The 26788-nt window shown below is 27.1% G+C and overlaps 2 protein-coding genes across 7 annotated transcripts; both read left to right on the forward strand.

The window, feature by feature from the left end:
- Positions 1-11838: 11838 nt before the first annotated feature.
- On the forward strand, positions 11839-12735 carry LOC134835314 (fork head domain-containing protein FD5-like). The gene has a single exon (XM_063850185.1). The coding sequence runs from the start codon at positions 11839-11841 to the stop codon at positions 12733-12735; it is 897 nt and encodes a 298-aa protein (XP_063706255.1).
- Positions 12736-14672: 1937 nt separating this feature from the next.
- On the forward strand, positions 14673-26449 carry LOC134833757 (myosin-13). 6 transcript variants are annotated; one of them, XM_063848197.1, is made up of 15 exons: positions 15561-15698; positions 15834-17583; positions 17650-17890; positions 17959-18333; positions 21240-21367; positions 21428-21478; positions 22519-22599; positions 23243-23377; positions 23440-23592; positions 23653-23883; positions 23949-24887; positions 24958-25233; positions 25295-25412; positions 25719-25770; positions 25887-26022. In XM_063848197.1, exons 1-14 carry the CDS (start codon positions 15667-15669, stop codon positions 25742-25744), a joined length of 4536 nt encoding a protein of 1511 aa, XP_063704267.1. In that variant the 5' UTR covers positions 15561-15666; the 3' UTR covers positions 25745-25770; positions 25887-26022. The 6 variants fall into 6 exon arrangements, with proteins under 6 accessions (XP_063704264.1, XP_063704265.1, XP_063704267.1 ...); XM_063848194.1 differs by lacking the exons at positions 15561-15698; positions 25719-25770 and adding an exon at positions 14673-14887 and having other exon boundaries at positions 25887-26449; XM_063848195.1 differs by lacking the exons at positions 15561-15698; positions 25719-25770 and adding an exon at positions 14978-15040 and having other exon boundaries at positions 25887-26449.
- Positions 26450-26788: the final 339 nt, after the last annotated feature.

Raw genomic sequence — 26788 nt, forward strand, 5'->3', positions numbered from 1 at the left:
TTTTTTAATTTGATAGTTGTGTATTTCAGAAGGACTAAAGGGATCAATATCCTTACATTACTTATACTATAACAGTACATATTAGTTAGTGAGATATTATTAAATCCATCATTTTTTATTTTCTCCACTGTTACTTGTTGCCCTAGAACTTACTAATAATAATAAAAATCTTTACTGGTATTCTATTTCGCTTTAACTAAGTAGGTAAATTTTTTTTCAATTTTAATCTGTTGCATCCCAGAGCTCAAAAACTTTTTTTTAACATAAAAACAGACTAAAAAATATGTAAAAAGATAAGAAAAAAAATATTTTAAAACAAAAACTGAAAAATCCTTTTCTACCTACTCAGCCATTTTCCAAATTTTCTATATATAAAAAATTTCTACATGACACCCTAATTGTTCTGCTGTATATTTTATAATAAATGAGGCGTTTACTAAAAATACGACACCATGAAATGATATTAATTTATCATCACTATAACCTCAAACAGCTTATTAATATTATTATGACAACTGTAATCTTCCCTTATAATCTTGTTGTTAACATCTTCCTCTCTATTTATTATTATCATTGTTAAATAAAACTTTCATGCATTGAAACGAAAAATGCGTTAAATATAGACAAATACATAGCAATAAAAATGTAGGGAAAATATATGGCTTTATGATTCTTCAAACATCTGCTGAGTGTTTTTATTATTGTAATATCCAAAGAAAATAGCTTTTCTTTTTAATGTGTTTATCGTGTAAGTCTATCGTTTCTGTATATAAAATGATTTGCAATATTAATGTAATTCTTTGTATTTAAATGTTTTTTCAATTATCGTTTTATTTTCATTTATACCTAATTCAAAAAAAAAAAAAACTGCAAAATATTAAACCATAAATTAAATTTATTGTTTGTAAAATATTAACCTCAACTTTTGTCATTTTTTTGTGATTGTTATATCTACTATTGTTTGTGATACATGTTCAATTTATCACGTTACACAAAGAATGAATAACAAATATATTGCCTTTTTTGATTTTTCATGTAATGTTTGTCATCAAATGGGGGAGTTTTTTATGTCATTTCTTTAAGTATGACGAAATGGTACACGAAAACCTCAATGTTCAATGTTGCGTGATTATTTAAAATTTGTGAAGCTTATATTTATATTTTTATATTGTAATAATTGAAATTAATTTGATAATACCTTAATTCTTGTTCATGTTGTTTTCAATTATATTTACAAAAATAAAATTTGCCGTCGGTTCAAAACTCAATTTTTTTCAAAAAAAAAAAAAAAAAACATATCGAAAATAATACTAACTAATACATTGTTTAAAACCATAAACTTTGAAAGAAGACTGCGTTTTATTAAGACCATATTTACAATCATTTAGTTTGGCACCCTACTGTGAGTTCTATCTTTGAAATTAACCGCATACATTAAAAGTCTTTACAAATAAGATAAAGTAAAAAAAGAAAGAAAAGTTAGCCGACTTCGTGTGCCCTGTTTATCTAATTTTGTTCAAAACTATTATATAGATACTTTTTTTTAAACCTGAACATTTCACCAAAACAGTGTATTATAAGCAAAGAATAGACTCTGAAGTTTCAAAATCATTTAGAGAATCAAAGTTAAAAAATATGTGTAAAACCCGTTTTGTGTTCTGTTGATTTATCAATGTTTAATTCAAAAACGATATATCATAAAGGCAAATATTATATTTAATAAAAAGGTGTTTTTAAGTAACGCTTTTCTGTTTTTGTTATATTCTTTATTGTTATTATTTTGAACTATTAGCATTTTAATCATTCTTTTTATTATAATTCTTATTCATTAGAATATTTTTCTGTTTCTAGGTAGTTTACGAAAATTCTAGTAGGTAAACACGTGTAATATATGTAACACTGAAGTAAGTATAAATCTAGGGATGCCATAAGCTCGAGCTTTCTCTAGGCTTTGATAATTTTGGAGATTTCTTTCGTTTCTGAGATACAGATAATTTGATCTTGAAATTATATTGTTTTTATATTGGAAGTCGATTAAAAAAAATCTGAAAAACTTATAATTTACAAATTAACAAATTTACTTAGGTAATTTACTATTAAATTTTAAAATTGAAGAAAAATATCTAAAATGAATATATATTCTAATATTTAACGAAAAATTGTTATTTTTCCTGAAAAATTATTTAACATATATTTAAAGCTATATTGTTCTATAAAATAATTTCAGCGATATCTTTTCAAGAAAAAAATATAGTAATCATAATTCGGCAAAAACTACTTTCAAAGACGAAAATGTTTAATACATTAATTATACACACAACAAAATTATAATAAATAAGAATCACCTGGGGCTAAATCAACAACCTTATTTTATTGCTTCGAAAATTTTGTTTTACGAATATCCTTTATATGATTGAAATGAAAGAGATTTTATTAAATCAATAAAAAAAAATTAAAATAATAAACGCAAAGAAAATTGTTGAACTTCAGTTAATTACCTAATTACTAAATGGTAAACTTCGATTGATTACCAGAACTTCTCATTATTATTTGTTCAAAAGAAAAAAAAAATTGAAACGATTATTCAAAAAATATTTTTTGGAAAATATAAATGAAGCTTTTCATAGCTTGCTTGATAAAAATTGATGGAAACGACTGGTTTTAAAACAAACAATATTTTACGATTTGAATTATAGTTTATAAAATTTGTAGCAGTACCTAGAGGTATAAAAATAAAACACAAGAAAATGTAATTTGTTACACATTAAAATTTTATCAGTCATGCCATCTTCCTGTCTGTCTAACAGTTAGATTTATGATGCAACAAAAACAGTAAACATGTATTACTAAATTTTTTAATAGCCAGAACAATGAAGTAAACAGATCATGTGTGTGTTTTTATGGTAATTTTACTTGAAGCGTTTCAAACAAAGTTTTTTTGTTGGTCTTTACCAAATTAAGACCCTACTAAATTTTTTTTTCAATTACACATTGTAGAAATTTATATTGAACAGTTTTACAAATTTTGAATCGAACTATTTTACACCATGCAAAGCCATTTTTAATATAATAATATACAATATTTACGTAACAAATGATAAAAAGGTGTCATACTAATTAGTAACGGTATAAATAATATTATTTATGCGAGTATACGAGTCCATGTACATCAAGATATTTTGTATTTAACCCTCATTCCTAGGGTGTTTATTTTAAAAATTATATATTTTTTTTAAATAGAATTTGTGAAACCATCAAAAATGATTTAATTTCAAACCCAAAACTCTAATTTCAAGCTTAACTTTAAATACTCAGTTTCTATAAATACTCATATAAGAAAAAAAGCGTCAGATTTAGTTTTAAAAAATCACACAAAATGATAATATGATTTTACCTCTTTTAAAGCTTAACTGAAATTCAACAAAATCAAATAAAAAACGTAAAATATACTTTACTTTCAATAATCTACTAATTATTTCACAATGATTTTATTTTATTCAATTACTTGGAAATATAAATGAAGTAATGCTGTGCTTAGAAATGTCAAATTAAAAGAACAAACAATACCAAATAAAAATAATAGTGGATAAATCATTAGCCTAAGGCGATTAAAAATTTTATATATTTATTTTTCTCCCTCACATACATATATATTAAATTCAAAATTGAAATGGAGCTTTTGCATAAATATTCTTACCGATTCCGAATTATTTTTACGTGGCCAACAGCAGAAAACAACATACAATCGATTAGGTAGCGTGAGACCTTAACATTAATTATTAATACCTAACACCGATAATGATATACAATATAAACATTCAAAACATCTAAAGAATTAGTGGCGGCATTTTACATCATACACGCAAAAAAATAATATTAACAAGATTTTTATGGTACGCTAAAACCGTATTTTTAAATATTTGTGGTTAATGTCAAAATTTTAGGAAAAAATCACAACAATTAGTTGATTTTTTTTTTTTATAAGGCCGCTCCAAATTTTTTTTGAACTTTTTGTCCCTTGCCCCATTTTAAAAGTCGAAAATCCAATGGGGCAAAATAAAAAACAAGTTTAAAATTTCATCAGCTTTTTGGTCTTTTTTCATATTTTTTCAAGAAATTTCCCAAAATTAAAAAAAAAAAATTCAATTTTTAAGAATTTTTATATTAAAAATCGTATTTCAACATGAATTTTCTCCTTTGAAATTTTTTTCAAAAAAATTCATTTTCAAATTTTTTTGACAGTTATTTTTACAAAATTTTTTTCTTTGAATTTTTAACTTGAAATACTCTGATATAAATTTTTAATTATCAAATCTCAATGTAGATACCATTGATTAATAAAAAAAATATTGATTAATGACAAAAACTGTTTAAATTTTGTCATTTTGTATGAAAAAGTATTTCATATTTTTTTTTTATTTTGCCCCTCCCCCCATTTTGAAAAACAGTTTTTGGGACAAAAAGTTCGAAATAAATTTGGAGCGGCCTAACGAACAAAAAAGTCACTAAATTTAGTAAGAGATTAAGAAAATTAATAAAAATGGAAATTGTAAAGTTACTTAAAAAAATTATTATTTACAGTTTACAGAAACAAAAAAGTCGAAAATGGGTCAAAAGTGTTTTTTTTTTCGGAGACTCAAATATTTCCCGAAAATTTCTATTTCTATTATACACATTTTTGGTTGAGAATACTCCACTATAAATATAGATATCACATTCTAATTATTTTGAAAATAAAAATATGTTTATAGGTACTCTCTTTATGGAACTAAAATTTACATAAAATTTACGCGACATCAAAAAACTCCAAAAAAATTCCAAATTCAAATACAAGGTTTGTCAAAAACCTCTTTCACAAATATCTGATTTCTTACATAATTTTGTATGCTTAAAAATGTTTGTTTTCATTAGATTTTATTTAAAGCACAATATCAAAAAATGTTTCACATGTCCACCCACCTAACTTTTTCCGAAATCCCAAGGAGGAAATAATGGAATAATGATAATGGTTTTGAAATATTTTAACCTTCAAAACATACGAAAAATGGTTTTATAAAATCTAGAATTTTTGTTGTATTTTGCAAATTTTCAAAGGATTAGACTAATTTTCACAGACAAAAAAATAAAAAATTTATAGTTTAAAATTTGGCAAAAAATTTTTAATTTCAAAAAAGTCGTTAGAAAGTTTTTGAAAATTTGTTTGTTTCGAAAATTTGTCCAAATGTTAAAATAAAAAATCTAAAATGACTTTAATATACTCTATTGAATATGAAAACTCTTAAAAAATCGTGAAAAGCATGGAAAAATCATGGAAATCATTGATTTCCATTATCAATATTCATTAGTTCCACCTAATTACTTTTTGAGGTCCAAAATAATGTGAAACATTTTTTGAAATTGCACTTGCCTAATATACATTTTAAACAATTGGACCAATTGGTGACATTTTCTCAGCTTTTAAACAATTTATCTTATTTTGACATTTGAACAACATTTGTGGAAGTTTTGAAAGTAAAGTCTTTGAATTTGTATGATATCGATTATCGAACGATATCAATTATAGCCATGGAGCATTCATTTTGATGAAAAACGTAATTGGAGTGACGTCGACGTAAAATTAGAAAAGTTCTTCACCTTATGAGTTAAGCTCGGGTAGCTCTTTTCGGACTGTGGTGAGCCAACTATTCTCAATAACATCGATATTATATTTCCCGGCGAAAATGATAAATCGAACAACTGCAGTTTTTAATTTTTGAAAATCTTTCAATGTATCTTTAAGCATATTTTCACATTCTTAACTGAATTTTGCCAAAAACTGCAGTTGTGCGATTTATCCTTTTCACCCGGTTTTTTTTCTGATAATAATAAAAATTTTAAAATTTAGATAGTACCTAATGAAATATAAATTTGAAAAAACTACAAACATTAATTTAAAAATCAAACGTGGATTACAACGAAATACTTGGAAAATAGATTGTGCTGATTCTTTTTGGTATGTGCAAAATATTTTACCCTTTCTTAAATAAGACTCTAAAAATCGAAATTTGTGGTTTGCTAAAGTTGGTATCGTTGATAAAATCATATATGTATCTATTATTTAATATTTAGTATAACTATTTAATATTTAGTGTTATTTTGATATTATCAAAATTATTAATCATTTGTTACGTTGAAATTTCGAAATATTGAATATATCGGATATATTTTCTTTGTCGGTAAAACAACAAAAAGAACAAGTAGAAGCTAAAACACTTTTTTAAAAAAGTTAATCTGTTTTAAATCAATGTAATCTGTAATCAACTGAAAAGGTAAATATCAAAATTCAGGTAAGCATTCATATTGTGAGAATGTTAAATGTGTACATTTATATTTGACAAGGGGCTGATGTGTTCCTTGTTCTCTATCATGTGTTAAAAACTAATTTGTGCGCACTATATAATGTAATGGTATAAACATTAGGTTTTGTTAACTTTTTCTACCTAATCAGATTTGTAATGAATACAAATTGCAATAGGTTTTCGGTAAAAATATCTAGTGTAATATTTTTCTAGTAAATATCTGCCTAATAATAAAACAGGTACATCAACCACACCCTTCAATTACAATTAATATAATTCGTAGAATTATAACAATCAATTATAGTTATAATAAATAAATGATATTTCGTTAATATAATACGATTTAATGTTTTTTGTCGGCTTTATAATTATATGTAACAGTATACATACGTAGTATTAAATAATAAAATTTTGGACAATTAATTTATTTTTTTTTCATAACATTTCCACTAGTTATATCATAAATGTATAAAATGATAACATTTTACCAATATCTTGAAGCGGAAAAATTTCTTTACTAGACTTTTTAATAAACAGAGAACGATTTTCAGTTTTTATCAGTTTTCTTTATCAGAAATATTTCGAAAATTTATTTGCTTATAGTGTTCAAACTAGAGGCGCTGCGCATATTTGGAAAAGCTCATTTTAAAGATTATTCTTTAAACTTTAAAATGATTGTACTTTAATGAAAAAACAGTGGGAACTTTGAGCCTGCCTAGGCTCAAAGTTAGTCAAAAAAATTTAGTTTATGATCAATAACTTTATTATTTCAAATCAAAAATTATTTTTTCTTTCAACAAAATTGTTTGTGAAGACGCTTCCAACGACTGTTTAATCGTTAAAATCGGGCTTATAGTTAAAAAGATATGCACTTTTGAAAATTTGACACGCAAAAAATCGAGAAATGCGCGAAAAAGCCTCCCACGGGTCAATGATAAGTCAGAACCAAAAATCACCGATTGGGATTTGTTCAGGATGACAAGGCTTATCTGCATACGAAATTTCAGCCAAATCGATATTTTTACTCAGATATTAAATAACACTGTGGAACAAAAAAAAAGTACCCTCCGGAGAAGTCCGGATTAGGGCAGTCTTAAAGTAGCTGTTAACAAATCTATATCGACCTTATCCAAAAGTGCCTGGGTTTAGAAAGTTAAGGCTATTTGAAGTTTTTAAAGGTTTTCATGGACATTCTCCAAGGTAACTCCCATAACTTGCACTACAACTTAAAAATTTCTGCTACGAGAAGATTCAGCGGAAAATTTTACGCATATTTAAAAAAAAAATTATTGATTTTGGTGAATTTTTAAGGGAGTTATGGTAGTTTAAAGTCAGAAAAATGTGAATTTTTCCCAAAAAATTGAGATATTTTTGACTTTTGAGGTCTGATGCGCCAGACAAATCAAAAAATCATGTAGCTCATTTAAAAGGGCATAAGATTAACTACAATTTCAAAAAAACAACCAAGTGGTTTGGTTGATTTTTCGGATTTTATGATAGAAAAACAAATGAAAGGTCAGCAATTTTTTTCATCAATTTTCTTCAAATTTTCAAATTTTGAGGTCCGATTCGTTGTTTAATGTACCAAGTGTTATATATCGTTAGAAAGGCTATAAAATTTGCAACATTTTAGAAAAAATCCAATTCAAGTTTGACTGATTTTTCTGGGAGTTAAGTCCAAAAATATTAAAATTTTTATCATAAATCGAGGTTTTTTCAAAAATAGCTCAATTTTTTTGGAAAAAATCACATTTTTCTGATTTAAAACTACCATAACTCCCTTAAAAATTCACCAAAATCAGTAATTTTTTTTTAAATGCGTAAAATTTTCCGCTAAATCTTCTCGTACCAGAAATTCTGAAGTTGCAGTGCAAGTTATAGAAGTTACATTGGAGAATGTCCATGAAAACCCTTTAAAACTTCAAATAGCCATAAATTTCTAAACCCAGGCACTTTTGGATAAGGTCGATATAGATTTGTTAACAGCTCGGGACCTACTTTAAGACTGCCCTAATCCGGACTTCTCCGGAGGGTACTTTTTTTTGTTCCACAGTGTAATTATGCCCTTATTTGTTTTTTGAGCTTCAAAAAGTGAATTTTAAACTATTTTTTCATTTTAAAGCTTACAAAAGAATGCTCATCAATGATTTTTTTTCAACAATGTTTTCATCGAACCAATCAAGTTAAATAAGATTGGATTGTTCGATTTATCGAAAATCATCATAAAATGTTAAAATATGTCATAAAAGTCAAAAATGTACATTAAAAAAAACAATTATGGTAGGAAAAATATTACAGAAAAAAATCATGATGGAAGCGATGAGTGATCACCTAATGAAAAGCCAATAAAAATAATTTTTGTACAGAAAAAAATTTTATCTTATCTCTTAGGGACAATTTTGGAAAATTTTTTGTTGAAAAAAAAGACAAATCGCACAATTGTTCCAAATTTCATACAAAAGTGAGATTTTCAAATTCTTCCAATTTTAATATTTTTACATTTTTTTTTTTTGATCAAATTGATTTTCTATGCAAGGCAAAGCGTAAACAACACAACAAAAATACAAAAAGCAATAATAAAGCGAAATTTTAAAATTCGGCTTGTCAGCAATTTGTATTATCCTTTTTAACGCATTTCGAAGAAAAAATGCGGTATTATGCTGGAGATGTCGTACGTCATGTGTGGCCTAATTGGAATGCACCCGGAATGCAGCCGGAATGTCAGAATGCACCCAGAATGTCGGAATGCAGCCGGAATGCGGAATGTCGAAATGGGTGCATTCCAAGTGCATTTCGAGACATTCCGGGTAAATAATTAAATTTAAAATATCCCAATTAAATAACAACATTAAACTTATACACCTGAAATGCGGTACCGTTGAACGTACGCTGTACGGATACAGCTTGATCTGGTTTGTTAATTTTTTGCAATCATGTGATCTAGCATATCAAAATATAACTCCAGTGGCAAATTATCCTGTAAAAACAAGGCTGCACCCTTGGGCTCCGAGCTTTGATAGGCCCCAAATTATGAGGAATAACAATTTTTTTTTCTTTTATTTATTTTTGAAAACTTTTTGGACTTTAAAATTTATTTTATGATTTTTTTTCGGCTGTTCGATGTTATTTTTGAAATTATTTTTCTTTTCAGTGAGTTATTTTGACCCCAGTGCTTATAGACCTCCAAATCTGAATAGCCTTAGGCTTAGGCCCCTTAACTTGCTAATCCGCCACTGTATAACTCACATTTTTGAGTATACTTTTCACAAGATAAGGTTGTTTCTTTTTAGCGCTTTGTAGTTTTTTTTTGTTTATTTTTAATTTTTTAGGACCCTTTTTATAATATTTTTTTTCACCATAAGACAATTATGCATGTTTTCTAAATAATTTTAAAATTCGGGATTCTGTTTTTTAGAATGGAGTTGCCCATAAACTTTAACAAAATAAGCCATTAAATAGTAATTGATTATAATTATATAAAAACTACCCAAGCAGAAAACAAATTGTCCAATTTCGGTCATTTTCATATAATATTTTTTGATACATATTAAGTTTATATGATCATAACATATTTTTAATATGGAAAAATACACATAAAAAATTTAATTTTGTCTAAAATATTATCGTCATTAAAAGAGAATCAATGTAATTAGACTGGACCTATAACTATCAATATCCAATACGTTTTCGATTTCAAAGACCTTCTGACCATAACTTATGATGTATATCGAGTATCTTACAGTATAAAAAAGTTAAATTTTCTTCGTAAGGCTCTCAGAAACCTATGCAATTGTAATTTTTTGTACAATTTGAGCTGATAAGGGGTGGCCAAATGCTCCGATGCACCGATTTTTTTGGAAACTTATAATTTTAAAGTCTGTATGTAGATGCAATAAAAAAAATTAATAGGTGTGTATCATCAATAAATAAAAAAAATAAATCAATTAAATTAATCTATACACACGTAGTTGTTAAGGAAAAATTAAACAATTTAATGCATGAAATAATTTAATTGAAAAAAATATTGGATTAAATTGTAGTCTTTTATTGATTTTGTTTATAAAATTATAAAAATACAATTCACATATAATGTTTTAAAATGGTTAAATAACCGCTTAATATGATGATGATACTATTTTCGACAATTAATACAGAATTAATACAGAAGACATAAAAGGGCTTAAAAGTTTAACAATGAGTTGTCAAATTTTAAATGTATATTCATTTTTTACCTTAATAGAGTTTGAATCCATCAATGAATCATGAAAGCATGTTATGTACTAGACATGTTGGAACCTTTTTGACAAAAAACCTATGTAACCAAAATATTTTTGAATAATATTTTAATAGATTAACTCTTATAGTTTTTTATTGCATTCCTTGTAAAATAAAATCACTGTTCCAATAATAAACAGTAGGCAACTGAATAAATATATCAAATACCTGGAAATACATGGAAAAATAACAGCATCAGGTAAAAGGTAGAAAAAGAATCAACAACAGATGATCAACAACATTTAAAAATATAGCTTATAATTAAATAACTATGTTTTGATAATACCTATTGTTTTTTTTTTCGGAAGAAGAGCGGAATATTTCTTTCTAACACTCAAATCTTTCGGAGTTCTCTTTTTATGTGTTATTAATTTTGGATGAAACGAAAGTAATTATTATCAAATCAAAAAGGTGCTAAGAATCAGATAAAATTAATAGTATTACAATAGTTTTAGAAATACGTGCGTTAAAATGCAAAGTCATTTGCACAATTTGGTTTAAATTTAAAATAATTTTTAAAATTTATTGAATAAAACCCTTTATTTTTATTCAGTCCTTGTTCGATAAAAATATTTGTTAAACATAAACCGTGTAAACAATTCATTTATCTGCCACATGCCACAATAATAAAGTAAACATCATATTGTGTTTCAACCAATCGTTTCCTTGGTAAAAAAAAAGCCACGCCTCAGTTATGATTTTAATGCGCAACTCTAACACAATAAATATCTAATTTCCAAACGATGTTAAGCAGAAACCATTGAACAAGAATGCCTATATTTGTTGTAGAGTGCGTGAGTGGTTCCCTTGTTCTTTTTTATTTATATTTGTGAAAGAAAGATAAACAAAATTCTGTACAATTCTATATAATAGAGATCTATGTATTAAATATTTACGTTAAATATATAGAATACAAATTTTCATTCGTTTATACATCGATGAAACTTTTTATTTGGATATGCCGAAAGACCGCCTTGTATTTTGTAATTTTGCATTTCATCACCTTTATTTGATTTGATAAAGTAGTCTGAAAACAACATAGATTGGAAAAAGATGTGATTACGTTATACAATAATACATAAATGTGCATACGTAAACAATTATAAGTGATTAATAAACTAATAATATTGCAAATATTCGACGAATATCAAAGAATATTATAACTATGGATTACGATTAGTGAGCAAAAAAGAAAAAAAGATAACAAATAAATTAAGTTACAAGTATGCCACGACCATCAAGAGAATCATACGGTGACCAGAAACCCCCGTATTCCTACATATCTCTCACTGCAATGGCGATTTGGAGTAGTCCGGATAAAATGTTACCATTAAGTGATATATATAAATTCATAACCGACAGATTTCCTTATTATCGCAAAAACACACAAAGGTGGCAAAATAGCTTAAGGCATAATTTAAGTTTCAATGATTGCTTCATCAAAGTTCCTAGAAGACCGGATCGCCCAGGTAAAGGAGCCTATTGGGCTTTGCATCCTCAAGCATTTGATATGTTTGAAAATGGAAGTTTACTTAGACGTCGAAAACGTTTCAAATTGCACAAAACAGATAAAGATGTACTAAACGAAGAACTGGCAGCTTTAGCAAACATCAATAGGTTTTTTTTAGCTCAAAATTCAGGAGATTTATGTTCTGAAGCTCCATCATCACTAGTTCCGATGCATCAACCTACACAATTTCCTCTTAAGAGAACACCTAGTCCTAATATATATCAAAGTCCAAGCAGAAAGGACGAAATAAAAAGAAATCCTTTTACTATTGAAAGTATAATGAAGTCTGATGGAAATACATCAAAGATTCTACGAAAAACAGAACTTTTTACATCACAGAAACCAGGAGACTATATCTCACCATCAAGACCCATATTGCCACCAGCTACAAGTATTCCTAGAGGAAATATTCCCCAATTCATACAATATCCGCATTCGACAATATCAAATCATCTACCTTATGATTTAACATTTAATCCATTATTAATGATTACCACACCATTAGGTCCTCTACAACCCTCATATTTTCATCAAAATCAGTATTCAAACATAACAACACTTCAGTCTATACAACAACAATTAAACAACAATGCTTCATCGATAGTTAAATAAACTCAAATAGTATTCAGATGTATTTAAAAACAAATATAAGTATAAAACCAATAAAATAATCATAAATGTTTAAAAGTCTATTGAAATTATTATTAATTACTTTTACTCTGGATGAATCACTATAAAAATGCAAAAAAAAACAAATTTAATATAAAATTATTGATACACTTTTTGCCAACTATTCATGTAGTATGAATTCAAAGATGTTTTATCGTAAGCAATTATCGGAAAAATTTTAAAAATTAAATAATGTTCACATTATTTTTACCTCAGAAAGTTTGGATGTGAGAATAATGAAAATAATTGCAATCTTTCCATCAATTACAGATTTCAACCAACTTTTGATTAAGTTAGATTTTTACCAAAGAAGTTTACAAAAAAATTTCCATCAAAAATCTTATTTTTTTTTGGTATGGAGAAATTTTTTTCATCTCTTTTTTCAAATTTTAAATAAGATTCTAAATTTTTAAAACGCTTTTGATCAAACGGAATGTTTCTGGCCATATACTTCATGGTAAAAATTGATGTACTTGGGTCGACAAACAATCATGGTGAACAAAAATTTTGTTCCAATGCTACGTGAATTTTGCCCCTATTTAAGATAAACATTATAAAATTTTGAAAAATAAAGAGAAAATAATTTCCCCAAAAAAAAAAAGTTTTTTCATTCCTAATAGAAATAATGATAAACTTTTCAGTATTTAAGTTATTACTGTTTTATGGAAAAACTTAAACCATGATTTTGGATCTATATATTTTAGACTAAATTAGAGAGAACTTCAGCTTATTAAGAAAGTTAAAAAGAAAAACATTAAAAAAATGAATTTATAAATTAAATCATGTAAGAAAAAGAAGAAAAAGGTAAATTTTGTTTATTTGTGTTTATTTATTTACACATTTTACATTTACTAGGCAACATTCAATATATTTCTTTTGCATTCTATTGTAGGTATTTAGTTTCAAGAATCACGAATATGATAAATTACTTTTTTACACGTTCTTTTATTTCATTCATAAAACCCATAATAAGCAATAAATTTACATAAAATATGTATACAGAATCTACATTCTACAAGCAAAATAAAATTTTGTGTCACTTTTATTCTTTATTCTTTATTAAAAAACGCACCAATATAAAATATCTTTAAGGATAATTAATACGAAAAAAATGCAACATTATAAAATTAAAAATTAACATATTATTTTCAAGGATTCTCAAATTTTTTAGCTCAACTTTTAGCACGAACAAAAAAACTATTGTACGGGAATTTTTACAACACGAAAAAGTAATCTATAATGAAAAAAAAATTTTCAAGTTACATATAGTATTTCGAACTCTGGATTTTCGTATTTTACATTACATTGCTCCATTTTCATTTTTATCGCTCCCTCTTTGATTTTGTCCAAAGTAATTAGGGTAAAAAATAAAAATTAAATATAAAATCGGAACAGTTATTTAGTTATTTTAATAACACATTTAGTAATGGGAACTTTTCTTGGTGTAATGTAGCTCGCATTAGGCTTTTCAAATAAATAATAATTAAGATGTTTCCTTTAAGTTTTCCTTTAGTTTAGATTTTTCTTTTCTTTTGAGCTCAAAATTAAAAAATAATATAAAATAATTTAATTTCATAATTTAATTCAATGATAAGGAAATAAAAAAAAAATAATCACAATATTTAATTTCAGTCGTATCGACTTTTTTTCAGCACAAACGGGCCGATGCAAAAGCATTTTGTCGAGCAACTGAATTGTCAAGAAGAGTTTTTTTTTAAGGAAAACAGTATTGTTGCAGTGCAGAGTAGTTTAATAAAAGTTGTAATTGTTAATATAAAATAAAATAAATAATACAATCACATGTACATGTTTATTTTATACTTGTATTGAAATATTAAAATGAAGTACTATTATTCTATCAATGAATGATTAGTGATTTAATTTTATATAATAATTTAAAATATAGTAAAATTATTCAAAAAAAATATTTCTTGGGCAACGTAAGCAAACTTCACTAAAAGTGGTTTGACCAGTTTTTCATTCATTTGAGCATTTATTAATAAAAAGTCCGTTCACTCATAAAATTTTGTTTTCACTGAATCAAAACACTCAAAATTGTAGCAGGATATGCAACTTTAAATTTAATTACTTTGAGGTGAGAGTTATTATTTAAATTTAATACTTAAAAAGTTATGAGAAAAGGACATGTTCCATTCATGTTTTACTTTCTATTTAATACACAAATAGAAAATACCTATTCTAAGATGAATTAACTCTGTACTTTCACACGTTTATATGAGTAGAACAGGTGTGCCTAACAAGTTTATATATTGTAATAATCCATTAATTGCCTTGCTTCATAGATAGGTAATTTTCAATTAACTCACGTTATTTTGTCTTTCTGTGCAGTGATGAAACTTAAATTAATAATTTATATGTGTATTTTTTTGATGGTCCACCAGATTTTTTATATTAGATATTGTCAATGTTTACCATTATATTCATTGCTAAGGGAGGAGTGCTAAAAAGAAACGTAAAAGTCCAATATACTAAATCCATTGATAACACAGTTGATTAAAACCATTCAACCAGTGAATTAACATTGTAAAAAATGTGTAGAGTTGGTAAATATTATTTAAATAAATGTATACAAACTGCGCATGAGCTAAATAAAATGTCAAACTAACTGAAATAAAAAAAAAAATGGAATTTAGGCCCATAGAAATTTGGTGTAAAAAAAATAAAATACCTACTCAAACTCAAAAGTTCTTGTTCTATATATATTTTATTATTTTTTGGGTACATTTCATTGTTAACAATCTTACATTCATTTTTAGAGGAAAAAAATAAAAAAAACTAAATAATATAATGGATTATTAGAACAGACTCGTACTATCAGATAGTATTAACATTCGCAACATTTAATTGATAGAGATGTTTACTTGCATATCGCAGCTCTGGGGCTGGTAAGACTTAATGTTGCTGTGATTGATGTTTTTCACTTAGTTTTATTGGTTTATTTTGGTGTGTTGTGTTTTTTGGTCTAAATCATAATTTTTATCTAATCTTTTAAATAATTATCCTTTATTCTATTCGCTTAGGCTTGAAGCTGACACATTTGAATCAGCTACAATGAATGGCAGACAGCATTTTAATGTTCCACAAGATATCAAACAAAATCCTCAATTCTCATCTGATCATAGTCAAAATTATTACCTAACTGGTGCATATCAACAACAACAATCATGTAATTTGTTGTATGACTCGGATTATATCCCGGACCCATCATCTTCAGATTTACCTTTAAATGAATTCGGATTAACTGACGACACGCACTCATATGGTCGAACACCTGATAATTTGTACTATGACCATATTTTACAAAACCAGACACATGCACCCCAAGAAAATGAAAGGTTTTATCAAGCCAAAAACAGAATTTCTCAGCAGTCGACGGCCACTTCACGGTTAAAACAGCAATACCAACTATTACAAGAGGAAAAAATGCGCATGCAAATACAAACTCAAAATGATGCTTTCTTACAACAACAACAAACATTCGCTTTAAGACAACAATTAAATCCTCCAGTTCCATTATTATATCCGCAAAGCCCTTGCGGAATGTCTACACTGATGTCACAGCAACATCCATTTAATGTTTCATTAACAAACACAAACAACCAATATTTATCTTCTCCGGAGGGTAAATCAGACATAGATTATCAAAGTACTACGCATTATAAAACTACAAAAGACCATAACCCTTATACACTAAAAGGACAATCAAAACATCTTCAGAGTCTTAATTTGCAATCACCACAAAATTATCAAATTATTATTCAACAAAATCATCCTTCAAAAGTTGTAAATCAAGCAGTTCAAACACAAATGTCCGATACTAGTCAAAAAAGTAGCAGCAGTACGTCAATTACCCCACAATCACCTTCCCATAATATACTTGAGCGCAGAAAAAGTGAATCGTTGAAGTCACCAATTATCAAGCGTATAGATGGTGCTCCTATTACACTATCTGGTTACCTACATAAACAAGGATCTGATGGATTAAAAGTATGGAAAAAAAGATATTTTGTATTGTCCCAGTATTGCTTATTTTATTACAAAAACGCTGAGCAGGATAAGCTCTTAGGGTCCGTCTTGCTTCCAAGTTATTCTATTTCGCCATGTAATTCAGATGACAAAATTAATAAAAAATATGCTTTTAAATGTGAACATGCAAACATGAGAACATATATATTAGCAGCTGAAACACAGGAATCAATGGATAATTGGATAAAACATTTGACTATGGCAGCAGCAATGCAAGATAATAGCGAACACAATAATATACTATTAGACAAAACGACTAATGATGCTGTACCCCGAATTTATCAATCGTATGGTTATTCGGTTCCAAATGAAACCCAACCTTTATATATTAATGCTCCACCAAAACCATCAAGGAAAGTTGGTAGTGATATTGTTCATAACTCTCCCACTAGCCCGGACAATTCTATGGTTGAAATTTATGATTCTCCGAAAAATAGTTTGAACTTTGTCAATACGCAAGCTATTTATGGTTCGCGAAATGATACCGTTACAACAAATATTCTTAAGACAAACGCTCCTTCCATTCAACAAATTTATCAAAGTCCTCACAAAACGCTCTCACAACAACAACATTCTTCCTACACAGTTCCAGAAAGGCGTACTCCAGATCAATATTCTACACAAGATTATCTTTGCAATAAATTGAACTACGAAGATTTATATGGTCAGAACAATATAACAAAACAAACTGAAAGCTACCGAAGACCACTGAGTCCACAAAATACAGTTAATCAACTTTCTCAGGTATTTAGATACATTACATAGTTTTTATTTATTATCATTTACTCCCTTTATTTTTTCATATATCAGTTGTATTCAGCAAACGTACTATTGAGAGAGAAAAGCTCTACATCAACAGTACCAAGACCTCATTCAGCGGACATTCTAGACTATGAAAATCGGCTACCATATGAGGACCGCCGCACAACTCGACCCAAGTCAAGTTTGGATATAAATAAAGCTTTGGATCAATATTACTATTCTGAGGCTAGTTATGCAGAGCAAATGAGAACAGAAAGTGCAAACTACTTGCCCAAACAATCTCACCAAGGTAAACATAGAATGTAATATGAATAGTTTCAATTGTAATTATCTGTACAATTTATACATATATTGTAGGTCATTCTCATTATACTCATTCAACACAAGTACAAAATCATGAAAATCGAGCTCGAAAAATAAATAAACGAGCTTTAAGACAACAAGAGTTTCTAAGATCTGCTAGTGCTCGTGTTCCGCGTAAAATTGATTTTCCAATTAAACCTGAAGAGAATGATAAAAAACGAGAAGAATCTATGAAACGATTATTAGAATGGAAGCAACGAATGTTACAGTCACCTTTAACAAGGAAAATTGCATCACAAACCAACACACTGCCCATGGAAACTCGTCAGTCAGCAGTGGAAGGGCTAATGAAAACGACTATACATCGAGCAAAATCAGAAATTATTAAAAAAGAAGATCCTTACAATAGTTATTCATCTGACGATGAAGGTATGTCTTTTTTATTGATTACTACTATTTTTTAAAAAAATCGATTGTTGCATGTTTAATTTAAATTTTGGTGTTAAAAATTCCTTGTAGAATTGTAGATTTTTGATTCTTCCTACAAAGCTTGATTTCAAAACATAGTTACTTATTTTTTTTTCACTATTTTTGTTAAATCTTTGTTCGAATGTGAATTTTTTTTATTTTTTTTTTGATAGTATTCCTTGAATTAAACATTTATTTCAAACATAGAGAATATTTCTATGAGCCTTCGAAGAAAGATGAAATTGTTGTTACTCATAACATCTACGTGAATAATGGTATGAAGATATGATTTCCTTGCCACCGAGCTTACTCTTATCTAACAAACTATTTAGTGCTAAGTACTTAGAAAGTTATACGGGTTTTCATACTAACAAGAAGTAAAACTTTAGCAAAATTATCCTATCGTCTTTCAACTGTCTAAAACAATTTAATAAGCACACACATATACATATTAAAGTTTTTTTTATAATTTTATAAATATTTCGATTAGATGGCGCTCGAATGGCACGAAGATCAGGCAATCATTCGCTCATTCTTCACGTAGACACATCAGCACAAGATAATGAATCACATTTCCAAAAAAATGATAAAAAAATCATAGAAAAAATCAAAAACACTAATAATAGCACAATATCCATATGCACTTCATTATCTAATGAAACATACAAACCTGTATATTCTCAGCAAACTGCAATTTCTAGTTTAAATATGAACACAATAGAATCATTAGACAACCATACAACTAAAAGAGAGGGGTTTCCAATTCATACCGATAACAACAATACTCTCGAATTATGCAACACTATTTTGGATGAACAAAATGCTTCTTCTGAATATACAGATGATGATTTAAATGAAGTTTTAATGTCATCTACACCACCTGTGCGAGAACTTGAATCGCCTCATAATAAGAATGATTTAACCAATTCGAAACACAATTTATGCAACCAAGAAAATCATTACATGCCAATGACACTCAAAAAACAAAGCAACTCTTATACAGAGCCATTAGATATTTTAACTTCAATTAAAAAGAGCGGAGATATTATTGACGAAAATGCATATATAGAAATGTTTAAAGGTACCGAAAACCAGACTGAAAACAAATCAACTTACGAACCAATAAATATTAGTGGCTCTATAGTTAAAACAAAAGCTAATCAACGATTTGAACCACTTTACATGGAATTGTCTAATAATTTACAAACACCTTGCTTGCTGACCAGTATTTTTAGTTTGCCAGATATTGTCAAAGAACCAATTATTAGCAATAGCTCAATATCTTCGAATAACAATTTGACAACAGAAAAGAAGGATAAACGATTTAGCTTGTCAGACACATTCCGTCCAGCTTCTTACTATCTCTCTTCCGTTAAAGGAGTACAGAGTGAAGTTTACCAAAAAGATTCAGGCGAGACGTTGTCTTTAACACATGAAAGACGTCATATAAACCTTTCGTTCGATTTAAACGATACATCAATAATAAATAGCAAGATGGCTAACATCGTACAATCTTCTAGCAGACTCAGTCTCCCGGATCACATTTCTCAGTTTTATGATGAAGATATTGAACATACACATTTTGCAAACGAAGAAATTCGTCAAAAAAATAATATAACACAATATGAAAATTTTTCGCTGTCACATTCTTTGTCATCTGATAATTTAATGCAAAAAAGTGATTCAGCATTTTTTGATATCCATTCTATTAAACCTCCAGAAGATTTTTCAAATGTAAGCACAAAATTTCTTATAGATATTCCAAAAGGGTCTACGAAAAATGTTAACAAATTAAAAGAACATTCTACTGAAGACAAGGTTAAATTAAATATTAACAAGGAATCGATATCATGTTTGAAAACCGATATTTCACCACAATCAACTAGATCAAAATTGTCAACAAGTGGTTTTTATGAGGACGAATTAAAACTTTTAGAAGCCGCACCGTACTATTATTCTGATATCGTTCAACATTTAAACATAACGGAAAATGATAATAATTCTCCTATTACTGAGAATACTAAACTTAATAATTTGAAAGATATAGATACACAAAGACCAGGAATTCTCCACATTCATAACATAATTAATAATACAAAACAAGATATTGAGCTATGCAGCGAATATAAAGATGCAAATTCTAAATTATCTGAAATAAATATCAAAAATTTTTATGAAAATGGTCAACACAATATTCAAAAATGTTTTGATAAAGAGAAGGAGAGAAACTTTATTTCGAAAAGTTGTAGAAAAAATCCAAACAGAAGTTATGAACTTAATATTGGCGGAGATAATACATGGCAGGAGAACTGTTATGAACGTTTACAATCTAATACAATACCGCTAGATGAACTTAACCAATCTGAAGGTAATCACGATCAAAATATATGCAAAAATAAAAAACAAAACAAAAAATTAAGTCGTTGTGTCACTTATGTCAATTCCGATAATTTACACGTGAAACAAAATCATATTGAAAGAAGAACTAACGATGATGAAACGTGTAGTGATGATGGTGTGTATGTGCAATTAGCAGTCACTGAGGATGTGTATGAAACTTTGAGAGAAGAAGAACCACACAAGAATATATATAGGATTGAAAGAGAAAAAATTAGACAATGGGATTTAATGTCTAGTGGATTACATTTATCGCCTTCCAATGGACATTTCCACAAGCCTGATAATATTGAAAAGAACAAAAAACATACATAAAAGTTATAAAAAGCTAATACAATATAAATGTAAATAATAAAAAAAAATAGTGGTAAGAAATTTGTTCATTTAATAACACTTAAGTCTACATATTTGTATAACATTTTATTTTTAATAAAATTTAATTGTAATTTTCAATTTTAATATTCTTTCAGCATCGATTTCCATAAAAAATGTGAATTTTATTCCCACAGGGAATTTGATAGTAAAGTCAAACATAACACCAAGTTTCGAAAAAACGGCAATGTCCAAAAACGAATTAGGATTGAATACAGATAAACAGGTATTTATTTATTTATTTTTTTTTTAATATTAGTTTATTTATTTCTTTATGTAATTTAAGAAAATTAAAGCAGGTGAATTGCTTAATCGAACACATGAAGAACTTGTATTAGTAAGTATATGCTATAATAATTATGCTAAGAACGTTCTAAAATTTTGTAAAGTTTGCAAATATCAAAAAAGTAAAACAATTATCTATATTTTTTGCTGATTGTGTTAAGTTTATGTTCCATAATTTGTTTTTTTGTGTGAAACACTATCAAAATAATTGTTTAAAAAATCAACGCATAGAATCTAAAAGAGAATAATTTTTTCAAAGAATTTTTTAGCCAAAAATTATCTCTTTTTCATAGCCAAGAAATTTACGAAAAAAATCAAAATTAAAAAAATATATAGCACTAAACAAAATATAATTATATTGAGTTTTAGGCCTGAAAGATCAAAAGAAAAAAAAATTTAAATAAATAAACAGATATTTTTCTATTTTGACTCATTGGATTTTTGATTAGCCGCCTAACAAGAGAGATAAAGTAACAAAATAAAATCTACAAAAAAAATATACATGCACATCCTAAAGTTTAATAAATAGTTTAATAATAGAATTTAATAAAATATATTTGTTCACAGATATATTGTATTACATTTTGTTTTTCGCATAAATAAGAAAAAAATAATTTAAGTAAATTTTTTTATTTTAAACTTTTGTATTTCAGACATTAATTGTTTTATATTAATAATGACGTTTTGACGACGAAAACATTCTATTAAAACAAATAAATTTTTTAAATCACATATTTTAGGTTTTTTATCTTTTTATTTATTTAACTGTATACATACATAATATTTTAATTCAACGTTAATCAACTCAATACAATAGTCGAAAATGTTTTGGACTTGCTAAATAACTGTTTCAAAATTTTAAGGTTACATTTACGATCATTTTTTAAAATAAAAATGTCAAAAAAATTGATAGAATATTTACCAATTTTCATTTTCGAAGCAAAAGTATGTAAATTCTTAAATACATAATCAATCCTTATTTTTCTTAAGAAGTTAATTCTTATCTTTGAAGATGCAATCCAAAATATGTTCTTCTATTGTGGCGGACTTTATATTTAAATATATTAATATTTCTTTTATCATTTGTTTTAGTTACTTATTCAATTACGGAAGGAAAATACACTTGTTGTTAGACACATTGAAAAATGTTGTACGAAAATTCATGAAATTCAGGTTAATTTTTATTTTATAACTTTTAATTTGATTGTTTTTTATAAATTAGTTAATATTTATGTTTAACTGAACACAATTTTCAGCAAACTCAAAAGTTCTAAAGAAAACAGTGCATTTACATTTTATAGGACTCCAATTTAAACCAATTTTAGTGTAAATGAATTATGAAAGACAAACCAGATACTTATGTGATCAAACAAAAATGATTATTTAAAAAAAGTGTTCTATTGTTTTTTTGAGTACCCCTTTAAATAAAAGTATATTTTGACTAATAAAATGGGTAGCGTAACCCGTCTTTTATGAAAATAAAAAAAATTAAAACTATAAAAAAATACTGATACAATATAAAAAGTGACCACCAAAAATAAATATTCTAAAAATTCAATGAAGTTAGGTTTAGGACTACATTTCATTTTTCTTATTTCATTTGCCTCGATTCAGCTTTTCCTGTTCACATGTAAATGTTTTAAGTACCTTTTTGAAAAGCTTCTCACCTTTAAGAATCTCAAAAACCTAAAATAAACAGAATAAATGTTACACAAATTAAAAAAGATAATAGAAGATTACTTTTAGAATTTTAGATTAAACTGTTATGGGTCACAAACATTAATGTAGCATATCAATTTATCTAATTACCACTTAGAACAAAATTCGTGTTACTGATGGACCTGAAAAACAAATGAACTATTCAAAGCTGCATCACCTCAAATCCCAGTTGTCTGATTTGGAACGAAAATATGAAGAAAGCAAACCTTTAGTAAACTTAGTAGATAACATGGTAAAATTTTATGCCAATTTTTGAAAATGAAATAACTATTTTAAATCATATTTTAATTTAAGGTAAAATTGGGCTCATTATATAACAAAAACTCTGACGGTCAAGTAATCAGTTCGAACATAATAGAGCAAAATCAACGAGAGCAAGAAAGACGAATGTTTGCAGATGAAAAACAACAATGGGATAGAATCAGTCCGAATCCAGTCGAGTTACAAGTAACTACACAATTGAGTCTAGATATAATTATTACTTTATTTACCAATATTATTATACAGAATAAAGTTAAACAACTTGATGATTTAGATCAGTTATTGCATGAAGAATCAAGTACTTTGCAAACGCTCCAAAAAAATAAAGAGGGCATTGAAAGGGCTATATCAGGTCTTCAATGTCAACTACAGAATAATAATACATCTAATGGAGCTCTAGAAGCAGCAAAAAAACAACAACAAGTGCTTGAAGAAGAGTTATCTCATGTCCATAAGCTTTTAGCTGAAAATTCTAAAGTAAATTTTGCAATGAAACTTTTACACTAACATGTCGTCAAATTTCTTTACTCCTTTTGTTTCAGAAACTTGAGACTACTGTAAATAGTAATAGAAAACTTGAACAAGAATTATTGGTTCTTCGTCAAAAGCTTCAATCTTCAAAAGAAACGAAAATTTCAAAGGTTAATATTGAAGGGGGTAGCAGTACTTACGGTAGCAGCGCAACAGCAATACTCGAGTCTGAATTGCGAAGAGTCCAAGTATTGGTTGCAGATATGCAAAGACAGCGACAAGATCTAAGTTTTGCTGTTCGACAGCTTACAGACAATTCGAATTCTTTATATGATCAATTGAAAAAACGTTCTGATGCATGGTCTGAAACAGACTTAGATGAAAATATCAACGCAAGAAATAAATCATTTAATTATAGTGACCAGAATGAACGAAGTTTAACATCTGATTTAGATATTCAAAGTTTCTCAAACCTCAGTTTACAAGATAAACAAGAAATTAAAACTGTTCGAATTGTAAAGCGTGAAGCAGAAAAGCGACAGAGAGATCGCGAAAAAACAGATAAATCTATACAAATCTTAGATGATGTATTAAAAGAAGAACTAAATGTTCTACAAGAGTATAACCAAACAAGAAATCGATCACAATCAGGTGACCTTAGCTCCAAAGGCATCCCATTAGTAAGCTCTACAAATCCTTTTAAAAGTAGTTTCGATCAATCTGTAAATTTAGCTGACAAAGAAGATTATTCTTATTTGGTTGATTTCTCGGAAAACAACAATCAAGGCGTGACTGTGAAAAGTCAGAAGAATAATGTTGACCTAGGCCCAATATATCAAAGTGAAGCTGCAAAACAAATAATTACAGAAATGTCTCATAACATGGATAATAACGCAGAAACGCAAAGACGCCTTATACCTAGAGAAAAGAAGAGGCATAATACAGTGCCACATCATGTGAATGCAGAGTTTTTAGAATTAATGCTTTCAACAAGCGAGCCTAAAAAAAATGTAAGTATATAACATTATGTAAATTAAAAGAATTTTGTGTAAATTAAACTAATAACTGTACAATGAAAAGGCAAAAAATTCTCGAGCTTTGGATGATATTGATATTGAAGTTGCTCTAAGGCCACGTGTTAATGCTCCCGATGTTGTAAAGTCGGCTATTAGTCAACGTGAAAAAATTTCAGAAAACACAATAGATAAACTATTTTCTACGCCAGATAAAATTTTTATACCTGAGCGATACATTCCAGAAAATGAAGAATTAGAGTTAACACCAGATGAACAACTCAGGCGTAAGGCCAAAGTTGAGTCGATCAAAAAGATGTTGAGTGAAACACCATCCTGTTCGGTAATATAGTCAAAATATTAGATTGTTAACATATTCAATTGTTTGGTTATTCATACCTTAGGATTCACAAACACAGCAGTATAGTCAATTGATGGAAGAGAAAAAACAACGAGAACATTTACTTCAGCTAAATCAAATCATTGCAAAACAAGTTATGCAAATGAGCAAAATTGTGGCAGGTACATTCTTAAATTTTCTTTCTTTCAAATTTCAAATCAAGGCTGCTCCAAATTTCAAAATCAATAGAAACTGATGCAAAACAAAAGTAAAAAGATTATCAAATTATGTTCAAATTGAATGATTCTTACTTTTTTTTATGATTAGTCATTTTTTCAGAATCTCTTTTACAACACTATTGAGTTTCATAAAGAGCAGCCTTAAACAAAAAAAGTTATTGCTATTGAATTTTTGCTACTGATTTTGACTCATTCATTCATTATTATTTCTTTTTAATTTTATTTTTTATTATTATATACAATAATTAGGTAGTAACTCTAATCATTTAAAATGACTGGAGAATAGATATTATTCAAGAAGGTTAGTTATGTTATTTTTTAATTTTAATTTATTTAAATGATGATTTCCACTTTACTGCAATTAAATAATCCTAAATTTAATTTTGAACTCGTGTTAAACAAATATTTATCTTTTAGAAAGAGCGATGACTTTTTGTCCATCTAACATCGTTGAATTGCAGAATGAAATTTTATCAGAAGATGAAGACTCTCCTGTACCACTGCCCATTTATCAAATGAGAGACAATTTCTTTAGCTAAATGGTACTTACTTGTCTCGTCCAAGCTTATTTATGTATTTGAATAATATATACTTAAAAAATTCATATCAAATTATGTTTAAGATTTTTTTTTTCAGTTTAATCATGTTAAATTATATCAATACATAATTTTAATATCATGGGCAATATCTCCGTCCAACTGAAAAATAAACATTTATTTAATAAATAATAATTAATAAATTTAAATACCTACTACATATAAATTATATTTTATTGTTTTATGCGTAGGTGGACAATTATGGATATAAGAATTTATTTTTATTTATGTTTAATAGTTACATATAGTTACATATCTTCAATTTATAAAAAAAAAATAAATAAAATAAAAATGAATCTAGAAGCCAATTATTACTTTTAATTTTAAGAAACACAAAGCAATTATTACCATAAGAAATCAATAAAATGATTTTGAAATCCAATTCTTTAAAAATATTTCTTTAAAAAATAAATACAATAAATAGTGTTTTGTTTTAATATTAAAATTTCGGAGTTAATAATAATCATATTTATAAATAAAATAAAATTGTATAAAAAGTTATAATAGTTAAAGTTTACAAAATAATGTTAACTAGTTTTGTACACATATCGCAGTTAAAATGTATTTCCTATTAAATAAAAAAAGCATTGATAAACAAATACTAATTATTCACGCACGTTAATTACTGAATAAAAGAAAACAAGTTAATTAATTAATGAGTTAATTTTTTTTTTTAATTTTATGAAATATCTATGCATATTTTTTTCAGAAGGTTTGTACAAA

Source organism: Culicoides brevitarsis, chromosome 3 (genome assembly GCF_036172545.1).
Source record: "Culicoides brevitarsis isolate CSIRO-B50_1 chromosome 3, AGI_CSIRO_Cbre_v1, whole genome shotgun sequence".
In the NCBI taxonomy this organism is placed as follows: domain Eukaryota; kingdom Metazoa; phylum Arthropoda; class Insecta; order Diptera; family Ceratopogonidae; genus Culicoides; species Culicoides brevitarsis.

Bases quoted from the DNA above. Each gene is read 5' to 3' on its own strand.
- LOC134835314 (XM_063850185.1), top strand. From the start codon at position 11,839: ATGCCACGACCATCAAGAGAATCATACGGTGACCAGAAACCCCCGTAT.
- LOC134833757 (XM_063848192.1), top strand. From the start codon at position 15,667: ATGTTTACTTGCATATCGCAGCTCTGGGGCTG. The intron at 23,378-23,439 runs GTAAAATTTTAT...TTTTAATTTAAG, and splicing joins TAAACTTAGTAGATAACATG to GTAAAATTGGGCTCATTATA. The intron at 23,593-23,652 runs GTAACTACACAA...ATTATTATACAG, and splicing joins CGAATCCAGTCGAGTTACAA to AATAAAGTTAAACAACTTGA.